The 14,592-nt window shown below is 37.2% G+C and overlaps 2 protein-coding genes across 38 annotated transcripts in view; one reads left to right on the top strand and one right to left on the bottom strand.

Moving 5' to 3' along the window:
- ARNTL (aryl hydrocarbon receptor nuclear translocator like) overlaps nucleotides 1-4,624 on the top strand; it is a 110,236-nt gene extending 105,612 nt beyond the window's left edge. For all 31 annotated transcript variants that reach the window (XR_004435975.1, XR_004435974.1, XR_004435976.1 and 28 more), the window contains 2 exons: nucleotides 3,043-3,145; nucleotides 3,954-4,624. Coding sequence is in view for 27 of the 31 variants with exons in the window: in XM_033206155.1 (XP_033062046.1) it covers nucleotides 3,043-3,145; nucleotides 3,954-4,114 (264 nt within the window). In the remaining 4 variants the exon portion in view is untranslated. The remainder of the gene's footprint in view (nucleotides 1-3,042; nucleotides 3,146-3,953) is intronic.
- A 741-nt stretch (nucleotides 4,625-5,365) lies between these two features.
- The window catches only part of BTBD10 (BTB domain containing 10), a 78,043-nt gene continuing 68,816 nt past the window's right edge, over nucleotides 5,366-14,592 (bottom strand). For all 7 annotated transcript variants that reach the window (XM_033206168.1, XM_033206172.1, XM_033206173.1 and 4 more), the window contains 2 exons: nucleotides 14,296-14,406; nucleotides 5,366-6,505 (listed from right to left, as the gene is read on the bottom strand). In XM_033206168.1, the coding sequence (XP_033062059.1) occupies nucleotides 6,195-6,505; nucleotides 14,296-14,406 (422 nt within the window). In that variant the 3' untranslated portion in view covers nucleotides 5,366-6,194. The remainder of the gene's footprint in view (nucleotides 6,506-14,295; nucleotides 14,407-14,592) is intronic.

The following is a 14,592-nucleotide window of genomic DNA, read 5'->3' as shown; positions in this document are numbered from 1 at the left end:
AGTCTCTGCTTCTCAAGTTAACTTTTAGGTACTTTACTTGACTCCTGGTATTACCAGGGATTCTACTACTTGGTTTTGAAAGGTTATCAGTCCAGTATAGGCTTAAATATTACTCAAAGAACTTTCATATACATTGTTTCATCTCACCTTCACAACATTATAGTGACAAGATCCAGGCTCCTCAGTGTTCATTTTATAAATATGGCCCGAAACTACAATCCTGGGCTCATGACTTCCAATTCTTTTCACATCAACAACTACCAGCAATCAAAAGCTGTGCTCTGCATCATAAAGCTCCAGCTATTTTTGAGGCACTTATGAAACTTCTTCCTTTTCTTTGGGAAGAATGGATTATAAAATGGATCTGTGAGAAGAAATTTGGATGTGTTCTCATGAGATGAATCCTGGGCAGCAGAACTTACAAGAAAAGCAGCTTAAACAAGACAGTTAAAACTGACAGCAGTATTAAATGGTGCACCATACCCAGCCCTTTCCAGTCACTTTCAAATTTGGAAGGTCCAAAAATGAACCATTTTGCCTGCAGTTGTTTCACTCAGGATCAAGCTAAAAAGGAAGCCTAAGTGAGCCTCCGTAGGTCCCAGGAGAGTACAGACATCCAGAAGTGCTAAGGAAAATTCAGATAAAGCAGCACTTCTACAAATGTCATCTGCAGTCTTTTTCCAGAAAGAGGGGGCACAAGATCCTTTTAAGGGTCTGCAAGGTTAAAGCTATTTTCTTAATAACGTTAAAACATTAATTTTTTCACTGTATTGATAATGTGCACTATTCATGCTAAAAGCACTGTTGGGTAAAACTGCTGGCATTTTACCAAAATCAGACAAGTGGCACCAAACTATACTAGTAGTCACTATTCTTCACCACCACACACTCGCAATAAAAAAAAAAAAAAAAGTTTAAAGCTAGTTTCATTTAAGATTGTCCATCATGGCTGGGTGCAGTGACTCACCCCTGTAATCTCAGCACTCTGGGAAGCTGAGGCAGGCAAACTGAGTCCAACAGTTTGAAGCAAGTCTGGGCAACATAGAGAAATCCCATCTCTACTAAAAAATACAAAAAATTATCCAGGTATGGTGATGTACCTGTAATCCCAGCTACTGGGGGACTGAGGTGGGAGAATCACCTGAGCCCGGGAGGTTGAGGCTGCAGTGAGCTGAGATTGTGCCACTGTACTCCAGCCTGGGCAACCAGAGTGATACCCTGTCAAGGAGGGAAGGAGGGAGGGAAAATGTCCATCATTACTTTTATAAAATTCTCAAGTACACATCTTTTTAATGCTCTGTGACAAAATGAGAAGTACACACAAAGAACTTGTGCTGCATACCAAAGTATGATGTTTGTCTCAAAAACTACTTGTGTGATTAAGTTATGAGTTGAACTAGCTGCTATTTTCATTGGACACCATTTTTATTGTATATGGTCATTCAGTTTTGTGTATTTAGAATACATTTTTTTTGGAAATGAACGAAGTTAACCTGTCACTTCAAGGAAGATGACTGACATTTGTTGCCAATGATAAATTGTGAGCTTTCAAGCAAAAATTGGAATTTTTAGAAAACTTGTATCTGCTACTTTGACCTTGAGATCTTCCTAAAACTTAAAAAATGTTGATTAGATAGGAAGTATTAACAATGGTGATATTTTGATGCTGTATAATGAAATGTGTCAACATATAGAAGATATGCATAATTCAGTGAACCAGTATTTTCTAACTAAATGATGTAAGATATTTCAAAATCATGTAAGGGTAAAAGATCTATCCTAAGTGCAAAGATATAAAGAGTACAAAAAATTCATTGATACGGTTTCAGATTCCACTTTGCAACTCACCTTTAAGAAACTTCTACGTGTCAAGTTTTGAAGTGGTATCAAAAAAGAATACAATTATTTGAAAAGTCTATTAAAATATGCCTCCCTTTTCCAACTACTTATCTGTGGGAGATCGGATTTCCTTCATATACTTGAATCAGAAGATGTATCTAAATAGACTGAATAGAAAAACATATATGAGAATCCAGTTGGGAATTATTAAGCCAGACATTAGATTTGCAAAAATGTAAACTAATACCCTTCTTGATAATTTTTTGTTATTGTTTTGGAAAGTAGTTATTTTTCATTAAAATACTATTCATTATTTATGTCGACATGTAGTGGGTTTCTTACATTTAAGAAATCTATTAGTTTTAATTTCAAATACAGTAAATATTGATAAATACAGCCTACATAAGTTAAAGTTCTTTGGAGTCCTCAATAATTTTTTTAAGAGTGTAAAAGGGTCCCTAGACCAAAACATTGCTGTGGAAATAAAGTAAGTTATAATGCCACCTACTGGCAAGGCCTGAAATCCGAGCAGCTACCAAACTGTTTCCTCATGTATATCCAGATAGGTCTCAAAGAATGCTCTTCTTTGAGACTCAGCCAGGGGAAGGCAGCTGGGGCGAGTAGGGGAGATTTTGAGACAGAATTAGAATTCTCCTACTGAGTAGCAGTAATAATCCTCCCCAGTGGCCTGTCTTAAGCACTTAAACCACAGGTTGCTGAAGTTGGCACCTGTAGTATAAGAGATTTACTTTTAAGTGTTTTGTTCATTTGACTCCTTAGAGCTGTGTCTCTTCACAGCTTAACTCCACTTATTTCTTCTTCAGAAATATCTGTCACTATGTTTTATTCCCTTATAGGGGAAATACCTAGCTGGGCTCATTGAAATTTAGGCATTGGTCCTAAAGAAATATGTGGGCATCATGATTCCAGGCAGTTGAATGCTCTTGGGATTTTATTCAGCCTCTAAGTTGCCTCTGTGGGCTCACTAAAATGAAGAGAAAAGAACAGTTGGGGGAGAGGTTTTTTTCTTACTATGACCATGTCTGTCTAACAGTTCCTTGTTTGAAATCATCCAACAGAAAACTGAAGCCATTTGAAGCTTCTCCCCAACTCACCCCATGCATTTCCAACATGCTTCATTTTCCTTTTGGCATTGCTCATAATACTGATTCAAACTTCACACTTCTCTCTTTTTGTTTGTAGATTTTAAATGGAGGGACTCCAGACATTCCTTCCAGTGGCCTACTATCAGGCCAGGCTCAGGAGAACCCAGGTTATCCATATTCTGATAGTTCTTCTATTCTTGGTAAGTGGCATTATTATTCGTTTCCATTGCAATGAGCTTGCAAAACATCTGACATAGTCAGTTTTAAGAACTGAACTGTATGAAACAAGCTAATCCTAGATAAATTTGATAGGAACAGAATAAAAGTTTAAAATTTGTTTAACTCTCTAAAAAGTTGACTTCAGTGTTTGAGTTTTGGTGGAGGTCCAAATTTGTGCCTGGAACTCAAGAGGAGGCTACAGCTACCTAGACATAGGCTTTCTCCCATGTGGGGCATAATCTCTTCAGAGAGGAAGCTAATGAAGGTTCAGAGATAATGCCTAGAAGGGTGATTAGTAAGCATATCAGAAGGTACTAAAAGTCACTGAGTGAAAAGAGTTTGCTTTTCCCATCACATCCATCTTTTTCTCTACTTGTCTTTCTAGATCTGTTTTTTTCCCCTAAACTCTCCCTTCCTATTTGCCTTTCTTTTTGTAACTCCTCTTAACTGGTTATATCAGAATATTAAAATAAGCTCAACTCAAATATTTTTAAGATTTATTAAATTTTAAGCACTTTGTACTTATTTCTAAAATGATCATTTGATTCCTTAGAGCTGTGTCTCTTCACAGCTTAACCCCACTTATGTCTTACGTATTTTTTAAAAATTGGTACTTTCCTCTGAAAAACAGCAATATAAAAAAAGATAGCCATGCAGCCCAAAAAGCAGCCTCTCACCCTACCATTAAATGTAACTTTCTTATTAAAAGTGTGCTTAGGAATTGCTTACTTAATCTAAAGATGCTTTTTAAAAAAAAATCACTGACCTGTCTTTTATCTCCTCCCACAGGTGAGAACCCCCACATAGGTATAGACATGATTGACAACGACCAAGGATCAAGTAGTCCCAGTAATGATGAGGCAGCAATGGCTGTCATCATGAGCCTCTTGGAAGCAGATGCTGGACTGGGTGGCCCTGTTGACTTTAGTGACTTGCCATGGCCACTGTAAACCCTACATGTTGCTTTGGCAACAGCTGTAGTATCAAAGTGCATTACTGGTGGAGTTTTACAGTCTGTGAAGCTTACTGGATAAGGAGAGAATAGCTTTTATGTACTGACTTCATAAAAGCCATCTCAGAGCCATTGATACAAGTCAATCTTACTATGTGTAACTTCAGACAAAGTGGAACTAAGCCTGCTCCAGTGTTTCCTCATCATTGATTATTGGGCTAGCTATGGATAGCTTGCATTAATTGTATATTTTGGATTCTGTTTGTGTTGAATTTTTTAATCATTGTGCACAGAAGCATCATTGGTAGCTTTTATATGCAAATGGTCATTTCAGATGTACGGTGTTTTTACACTACAAAGAAGTCCCCCATGTGGATATTTCTTATACTAATTGTATCATAAAGCCGTTTATTCTTCCTTGTAAGAATCCTTTACTATAAATATGGGTTAAAGTATAACGTACTAGACAGTTAAATATTTTTAATAAATGTTTTCCTTGTTCTATAAATACTGTTCACATTTCAAATAATTAGAAAAAAAAATCCTACGTGTTGCAGGGCTGGATTATGAGTTTCTACAGTGGATGTTCAAGGATGATCTACACCAGTAAAATTTGTGGTGCTTTTCTGGCCTTCATAGCAATTCTGGGCTTGCATAATTTCCCCATGCTACTAGCTTAGCTGTGTTGTTAAAATAGTTCATTTCTAAATTGTTGCAATTTTAATTTATGTGAGAGCAAAGATGTTACTGCTTACACACAAACATCGAATCCTCTGAAATTATAAATTCAAGATTATATTTAACACATTGGCTTTTCTAATGCTGCACCTCTCTAATACTACTTCAGTTATATAGCAGGTGACCCCAGTCCTAAGGCACCTAAATATTTGATTCCTTCTTGAATTGGACCACAGAATATTTAGAATAGTATTTGCATAAATAATTTGCTAAGCAAAGTAGCATGGCATAATGGAAAAAGCACTGAACTAGTATGAGAAACTGGCTCTGAAACTTAGGGTGACTATATGAACTAGTAAAGTCATTTTGCCCTTCATATCAAGTTGGGCTAGAAAATACTCTTTTCAGATCTAATATTGTTTTGATTTATAGTATATTTTATAATTAGTAGGGAATTTAAATGCCTCATCACACATATAATAAGTTAAAGTTCCTTGAGCTACTATTTCTAATAATACTTATACCAGCGAGATGGGAAATTATGAGACTAAAAATCTAGTCAACATGGTTATAAATTTGGTCAGAAACATTAAAACAATGGAATTTTATTTTGATGAAAAACTCAAGTTTACAATCATTTAGTAAATGAAGAGCAAACACTTCATTTTCCTATCCCGTAACTCTTAAGAAAAAAAAGCATTAGTAAATAAATATCTGTGAACAGATTAAGGGTAAGGCAGACTGGATAATAAACCACTTCTGACTTTCACACTCCCTGCATGTGACTCACTCTAAAGGGTGAACCGGCCCTGGAGATAACTGCACTGGTAAGTTATGGGCATTAAATCTCATCCTGATCATTCAGATAAACCCAAGATAAATACTTTTTGCTCATCAAGGGCAGCAAACTATACAATTTTTACTGGAGGAATACTTTGACAGAAGCACTTAAATTACATTGTGTATCACAACTATAAAATGACTTGAACATTTCCATTTAACCACCATTTATAAAGTGCAACTATAGAATACTCTGCATTTTATCTGGGGTGTGATGACTATCAATCCAAACTGAAAGTACCCCAGCTGCCAATTTCCACCACTTTTGAAAAGACCTAGATGTGTGAAAAAGGACCGTCCCCCATACAAAGAACCAATTTCACAAACCTACTGGTAAACAAATACATTTATATAATTGGAACTTCAAAATGCTAGAGTTGTACTCATTTTTAAAAAAAACCATTCAGCTACCTTTGGTCTTTAAAAGAGCCTACACTGCAATATCCTAAACATTGTTATGTGCATCTCACAATGAAGAACAGTGGCCTTGCAGTGCAGAATGAGGAGAGTACAACGTCACTGTGAAGAGTAGCATGCTACGGTTTCAAGGAAAATCAGCATCACAGCATTGGATTCTGTGCATCAGGATCGAGGTCACTGTTGCCAGAAGGGGGATGGATAGGGAGAATATCCAGCTCATCCACTTGTGGAGTTGGGTGCATGACCACCAGCTGGTCCTGGGGAATGTCTGCTGCAGCTGCTGCAAGATTGGTGATAGATTTACTCTTTACACACTGAAAGTCTACATGCCGACTCTTTCCTTCTTCCTTCTCCCAGGACATTCGAATAAAGGGCCTTTGGACATAGTTGTAGATCACTTCTGGGCGGCCTCCAGGCCTTTTCTTTACTTTTTCTTTGTAGGTAGGATAACCTGAAAGAAAGAAAGATTTTAAAAACTAAGAAAACACACACAGACCTCTCACCCAATTTTGCCTTAGAAAGCTTTTCTGCTATAGATCCTAAAGAAACAGAAATTAAAACAAAGAAGTGAAAACAATATTCCATCCACCTACTCATTAGTTCATGAGCCAGAGATGAAAACCCTACTGATGTAATTCACAAAATCTATCATTCTTTCAATTACTCAATATACCAACCATCAAAAAAAAAAAAAATTCTTAAAGTAGGAGTATGTTGGAGATGAGTCCTCAGTACAATAGTATGGAGCAGATCTTGGTCTCTAGCTATGTATCCTTTTTTTTTTGACATGGAGTCTCACTTTGTCACCCAGGCTGGAGTGCCATGGTGCAATCTTGGCTTACTGCAACCTCTGCCTCCCGGGTTCAAGCAGTTGTCCTGCCTCAGCCTCCAGAGTAGCAGGGATTACAGGCATGTGCCACCATGCCCAGCTAATTTTTGTATTTTTAGTAGAGAGGGGGTTTCACCATGTTGCCCAGGCTGGTCTCGAACTCCTGACCTCAAGTGATCCGCCTCGGCCTCCCAAAGCGCTGGGATTACAGGTGTGAGCCACCGCACCGGCCTCTAGCTATGTATCCTTATATTCTTGTCACAGGATTACCTGGCCTACAGGCCTGCAAATTATGCCACATTAGCCTTCTAGTTTCCTTAAACCTACATCTCATCTTTATATTGCTCTGACTTTTTTCTTCCCTTTTTCATTAAAAGAAAAAGCTGTACAGCTCTCCAGGTGGTTCTTGATACTTCTGCATCTAGATCAGCAAGGCCAACATTTTAACCTCCCATATCATTTTAACATTACTACTCCCAAAAACCAAGCATTCAATTTACAGTCACATTTCCAAAGCAGCGTTCCCTGATTAATAATACCTAATATTACTTTCCTCTTTTGGAACATAGTCACTTAAAAGTAAGGACACCCTAGATTTGAAAAAAAAAAAAAAAAAAAAATTATTTACTAGTAAGGCCATTTCTCCAAAGATAAACTGTCCTTAAGAAACTATTACAGACACCTTCCCTTCTTTCTTCTAGTAAGAATTAACTAGTTTGGACCAGGGATTGGCAAACATTTTCTGTAAAGGGCCATAGTAAATACTTCAGGCTTGTAGGCCACATGGTTTCTACTAGAACTACTTCACTCTGCCACTGTAAAGTGAAATCAGCCACAGAGAATATGTAAATAAATGAGCATGTGTATTTATTTATTTTTTTTTTGGAGATGGAGTCTCTGTCACCCAGGCTGGAATGCAGTGGTGCTACCTTGGCTCACTGCAACTTCTGTCTTCCAGGTTCAAGAGATTCTCCTGCCACAGCCTCTAGAGTAGCTGGGATCACAGGCGCCTGCCACCACACCACAGCTAATTTTGGTATTGTTGGTAGAGATGGGGTTTCACCATGTTGGCCAGGCTGATCTCAAACTCCTGACCTCCAGTGATCCTCGGCTTCGCAAAGTGCTGGAATTACAGGCGTGAGCCACTGTGCCCAGCCACATGTGTATGTTTCAATAAAACTTTATAAAAAACAGGCAAGGAGCTGATTTTGGCCCATAGGCCAAAGTTAGACCATAGTTAGAAAAAACAGAATGGTCTCACATAGTAGGGGATCAATTAACGATTACTGCATAAGGGAATGCATGTAGGCATTGTTGGTAGCTAGTACAAATAGCCATGTGTGGAGTATGTGTGTATGTGGTGGGGGTGAGATAGGTGCAGCGGGTGAACAAAGCTAAAAATCTAAAAACCTGTAGAATGTCTTTATTTCATACTTTTGGTCAATTGCCTCTGAAGGCAGCACCAGACATCAGAAAGGTCTCCATCTCCATTCCCTCGTCCTTGATTCCTCCTGGACTATTAGAAAGACTTTAGAATTCCCATCTCCTTGTATTCTGTCCTCCACACAAAATTACCACTCTAGACAAATGTAATCATATTACAATCCTTGCTTAAAAACTACTGATGGTTTCCTCATGCTTAATGGGAAGGTCTGTACTCTTTAGAATATTATACAAGGCTTTTTTACAACCTGGTTCCAGTCTACTTACTGTCATCTATTATCATACTACACTCTAACTCTAGAGTTCTTAAATACACCTGCCATATTAAGCTTTACTGAAACATGCTTTTACACAAATTGTTCTGCTGCCTGTTCCCTCTCAGCCTCCTTACCTCTGCACTCCACCTTCTTTTATCCCTGGCAAAAACATTAAGACTCTGCACACAGTTAATCATTCACTTCTTATGTTCCATAGCACTCCCATATGTTAACAATACATAACACAACTAAACTGTAATTACCTTTTTGTATGTCTGACTCTCTGACCTAAATAATGAGTTCCTATATGGCAAAGCCAGTGTCTTTGTTGGTGTATCCTCAGTGCCTAGCACAGTACCTGATACACTGCAGGTGCTAAGCAAATATTTGAGCAAAGAGTGAATGAACTACCAGGACATGCCAGTTACAAGTAATAACCTCTTCCAATATCCATCTTACTCAGAACATTTTTTCCTTTAAAAATAAAGTAAAATCAGCCCTTTGGGAGGCCAAGGCAGGTGGATCATGAAGTCAAGAGATCGAGTCCATCCTGGCCAACATAGTGAACCCTGTCTCTACTAAAAATACAAAAATTAGCTGGGTGTGGTGGCGTGTGCCTGTAGTCCCAGGTACTCAGGAGGCTGAGGCAGGAGAATCACTTGAACCCAGGAGGCGGAGGCTGCAGAGAGCCAAGGTTGCACCACTGCATTCCAGCCTGGTAACAGAGTGAGACTCCATCTGATAGACAGATAAGATAGATAGATAGATGATTGACTGATAGATAGATAGATAGATAGATAGATAGATAGATAGATAGAGCCTGCCCCTGACTTGCAGATTTACCAACCTATTCAGTCAACAGTTAATGGTTTAGCAGTTACCACATCAGAGAATTGTAATGCCAGAGTGCTACCTTAAAGGTGTTTACGGTCTACTGAGAGTGATTAAATTGTTCATAAAGTCAAAGAATATTCCAAACAAAATATATGTACATTAAGATACAGTGTTAGAGCAATAGTGGAAGCATAAAGAATTCAGAAGATGAATGAAATTCCAATGGACTAATATAGAAAAAGCTTCTTGAAGTCCTTCCTTAATCTTAATGGATAAGCAAGATTGGGATGGGCAAAAACAAGGGGAGTGCAAGGTAGGCAGAGAGTATCATTCTAAGGAGAGAATGGCATCAGGTAAGCTACAGAGGCAGGAACACAGAAGATGGTTTAGGAGACCCTAACACATGTATGACTGGAACAGAAAGTGTACTGGGAAACAGCTGGAGGTAACATTAGAAGACAGATTATGGTCAAATGGAGGACAGCCATGAGTAGATTCTATTCTTTAATAAGAGTAAATTATACTCTTTATTCAAAGAGAAGCTCAGATTTTTTTTTAAGCTTAGTTTGTTTAAATCTTGCAGAGAACAAAATTTTGTATGCAGTTCCAGAAACATGGAATTGGGAAATCAGAGGTTCTGCATATAGGTGAACTTTCAGCGATAAGAGCCAGTCCTACTACTGTCTTGCCATTCCTGCCCAGGACGTGGAGGGTAGAATAATTCACAATCCCATCCAATTAAAGACTTCATTACTTTGTCTCACATTTCCTGTATTCTATGGGAACTGTAATTCTACAATTATTTCAGAGTTTGTAATCTTAAACTTCTGGTTCTGTTCTAAGTCTCGGCCAATTACTCTGATAGAAGAGAGCTTTCCACTGAGTTCAGGACAAGGACTAATGATGGGAGTAAGGCCACATCCAACATGGTCTGCTAGATGGGGTAGCAGTAGTCCTAAACTGCCTTAAGAACCCAGCCCTAGGAGGTTGAGATGCTGTTCCATTAAAGAATAAGTGAAACAAAATGAAAAACTCCAAAGAAGTGCCTTTTGGTGGAATTGTGGTGTGAAGAATGATTTAGGTAAGAATTATTTGTGCTTTCCCATGACACATTTGTGTTTAACAACACCAATAAACCCAAAAAGCCTGCTTAAAATTAAGTAGAAGAGGCCTGACTATAGCAATCTCTCAATATGAATATGGGACCACAGAACTAAAATTATTTTTTGAATACTTCCGGCCTTATATTTCATCATCTTTTCTCGCATATCCAGGTTCTCTCTGGTCCTCCTCATGTCTCTGATACATCAACCCAATCTAGCTCCCATAAAAGTCAACACATTTAATATTCTAATAAACTACTTTTAAGGGACTTGGGATTGGTATGGCAGGGGCACAGCAATGGTGGGGGAGGATAGTAACAAAATGTCTACCTTGGAAATCTCATTTTTTTTTCTTTCATCCCAAGAAAGTCTCAGCACTTCTGCCGGGGTTATGACTATTCTACTTATTTTTTTCAAGAGGAAAAAGTAATAGACTTGATGAGAAAATACGGTTATTGGTGTACATATTAGTTGAGAAAGGAAAGAGTGCTTGAGTACATAGAAGCAGTTATTGAAAAAAAGAATAGAAGAGCTTAGTTAGTTACCGTCCTGCCAAAGTCAAGCCCAATATCACAGATTGTAGTACACAGGCAAATAATTTAAAATTTAAAATTTTTTAAATTCCCACTTAAAATAATATTTCAAAACCACTCACAGACTCAAATCACAGAGACTTGGATTCAAGACCTGGCTCTGCTATTTATTCCCAAAAAAACTTCAAAAAGTATTTAACCTTTTAAGCTTTAGCTTCTTTCTCTTAAAAACAGAGATAGTGATAGCTAACCAAATAACCCCATTAGGTAGAGGAAAGCTCTGTTTTACAAAATACCAGCTGATAAATGTAAAAGGAATGATAAATTAGAAAATTATCATTTTGCAATCTTTAATGAAATTACAAATTCAGGCAAAAATTATCAACTAGTATTTAAAACCTTTAGGTAATGATTAGCGGGGAGCTGAACATTCTTAGTGTCAAAATACCACACAAAGGAACAGCTTAATCTTATAATAGAGAGATCAGGTTGTCACCCACAGATATGGTTTGGCTCTGCGTTCCCACCCCACCCAAATCTCATTACAAATTGTAATCCCAACGTGTCAGGAGAAGGGCCTGGTGGGAGGTGTTTGAATCATGGCAGCAGTTTCCACCCTGCTGTTCTTGTGATAGTGAGTTCTCACGAGATCTGATGGTTTAAAAGTATGTGGCAGTTCCCCCTTCACTCTCTCCTGCCACCATGTTGAAGAAAGTCCTTGCTTCCTTTTCGCCTTCTGCCATGATTGTAAGTTTCCTGAGGCCTCCTAGTCATGCTTCCTGTTAAGCATGCAGAAGTGTGCATCAAATAAACCTCTTTTCTTCATAAATGACCCACTTTCAGATAGTTCTTTATAGCAGTGAGAAAAAGGACTAATACACGGACTAAGCCTTTAATCTAACTTACAGTTCACAGAAATTACTAAACTGAAGGACACACCAAGGAAATAATAGGGCAAATCCAGAAGTGGGACCTTCTACAAGACAACTGGCCCAGACTCTTCAATAGGACAATATCATAAATAAGGAACTACTCTAGATTGAGAAATTTGACAAAACAAGCAGTTAGTTATAAGATGTGGTCCTAGACTGAATCTTGGTTTAAAGAAAACAGCTAAAAGGAAGTTTGGGGAGACCACTGAGAAATTTTAATGTGGATTGATTCAAATAAAGTATTCTTAATTTTGTAGGGTATGTTAAAATATTTTTTAGAGCTGCATATTAAAATATTAAGGAGTGAAATATCATATATATCAGATATATATATACAGATATATACATTACATAATATATATACACACATATAGTGTACTATTTTAAATGAATTTTATATGAGGTTAATAGTAAATAGTACTTGTTACTAGGTCCTTACAATTATATGAAAATTCATTTAGAGTTATGGCTCAATGCTTTAGAGCACTGCTATTTTCTTCCTGTGACAGAGAAAGAAGTCCTCACTTTCAGTAACTAATTTACATATAGCTTTTCCATAAATCTTTTATTTACTATTTGAGAACCACCTATACCTAGGAACGAGACCACATGTTAGGTATGCAATATGCAACTTGACTTCTCTCAAGGAGCTCACAGTCTATGATTGAACAGAGTATATTATAGCAAACTATTCTAAGGAACAATTTCACAGAAGTTCCAAGAAGGTTTCAGAGGATTTGAAGGATGAATAATAGTTGCCATGAAAAGAAAGAGGAAGTAGAGTGGGAAGGAAGGAATTTCTTCAATATATTTTTGATTGAAGTCAAAATATTGATTATCACAACTATCCTCTAAGATATACAGAATATTATACTTAATACCAAGATAAAGGAAACTGATGCTCAGAAAGGCTGAGGGACTTACCTTAAGACACTTGGTCAGTATACTCCTTACCATGGCCTATAAGACCCTGTATCTTCTGATCCTACTTTATCTCTTCTACTAATTCTCAGACCAACTGTATCTCTTCAAATCTCCTCCTCATTTATTATACCAGACATATGTATGTTTTCTGTACCACAAATATAGTAAGCTCATTCCTACTTTTGCACTTGCTATTTTCTCCTTCTAGAACCATTTTTGTCACCAGGCCTCCCCTCCTCAGAGGCCTTCCCTGTCCTCCCAATCTAAAGTAGCTCCCAGTGCCTTCTCTCTAGCTCTAAGATCAAGTAGCTAAATCTCACTGTTTACCAAGTAATGGACCAGGGCACTAGACCAATGCTTCATATATCAGCAATTCCACTGCTTTTTAAGCCCAAAGTCTCTGGCCCTTCCCACACAAAAATCCTGTTTCTGGTTATTCTTCCTATATACCTCAGCAGCCCATTACTATTCTCCAGCAGTTCAACCAGGTAGGTCAATGATCAACACTATTATTTTCATTATCACCATCACAAACATATACTGCGAATTTACTATGTACTAGGCAGTGTTTTAAGTGTTTTTCACGTATTAATTCATTCTATCCTTACAAAAACCTTATAAAGTACTCATTAATGCTCTCATTTTAGAGGAAACAAACTGAGGCACAGAATTTTTAAGTGCCTTGGCCAAGGTCACACAGCTATTAAGTCACAGGATTTGAATATAAGTAATCTGGCTCCAGAGCCTTTACTCTTTACATTGTCATGTTATATCAATTAAGATACTTTGTTCTTCTTAAGGGTATTTTAAAATAAAAGAGGCATCTGATAAAACACTACAGAAAAATTCTTTTAATTCATAAAGTAAGCTATCTAAAACTCTATGCATTTACATAAGATGAAAGAAATTTCATAATTTGTATTTACCTTGAAAATAAGCTATTATCATACTTTAAGACCTAAGTAAGCTATTAGTAGTGCTGCTGCTACATGAATTTTCAGGAAGTAATTTTTAATTCTATTGAGCTTCAATGACCACTACTATGCAAAGAGTCCTGCCAATCCTATGGGAATGTACATATATTCACGTCTATACACACCACATGGGCTTTGTCAAAAATGAATTAGGGCAAAGTAGGGCAGAAAAAGACAAATTCATATCTCTATCACTAGAGAATCTTACGGAATAACAATTTCTAATGGCCTTTTATCTGTCTTCTAAGTGCAGTTGATTTTTGTTATTTATAGGTCTACTGCATAAGCATGTGGTAATCATTTGTCAGAGTTTTTCTCAAAGTATTCCAACTGTATTCTAAATAAGATCCAATTGTTTTTAACCTTTTTGTTTTCAAAAGAAAATTAATAGAAAATAACGAAAATGTCTTACCTTCTATTCCCAATCTAATCTTCTTAAGACCCCTCTCCTTCAAAACTGACTTGGCCACATCTCTGTTTTCAATATACTTGAAAAATCTATATAATTTTGTGCTATAAATAACTGGAAACAAAAAGACAAAATTATTATTGTATTAAAATTAAAGGATTTAGAGATGAACTTAAATTTATCTTGCTCATCAAAGGGGCCTAACAGTTCTAAAAGCCCAAATAATGGATGCAGTAATGCCAAAGGATGACTAGCCAACATGACAGGGCAGTATTCAGTATAGTTAATGTAGAAGCAAAT

The sequence above is a fragment of the Trachypithecus francoisi genome, unplaced genomic scaffold (genome assembly GCF_009764315.1).
Source record: "Trachypithecus francoisi isolate TF-2019V2 unplaced genomic scaffold, Tfra_2.0 Lachesis_group8, whole genome shotgun sequence".
Taxonomy (NCBI): domain Eukaryota; kingdom Metazoa; phylum Chordata; class Mammalia; order Primates; family Cercopithecidae; genus Trachypithecus; species Trachypithecus francoisi.
The sequence above is the reverse complement of the archived record's forward strand: the minus strand, read 5'-3'. Positions and strand labels throughout refer to the sequence as shown.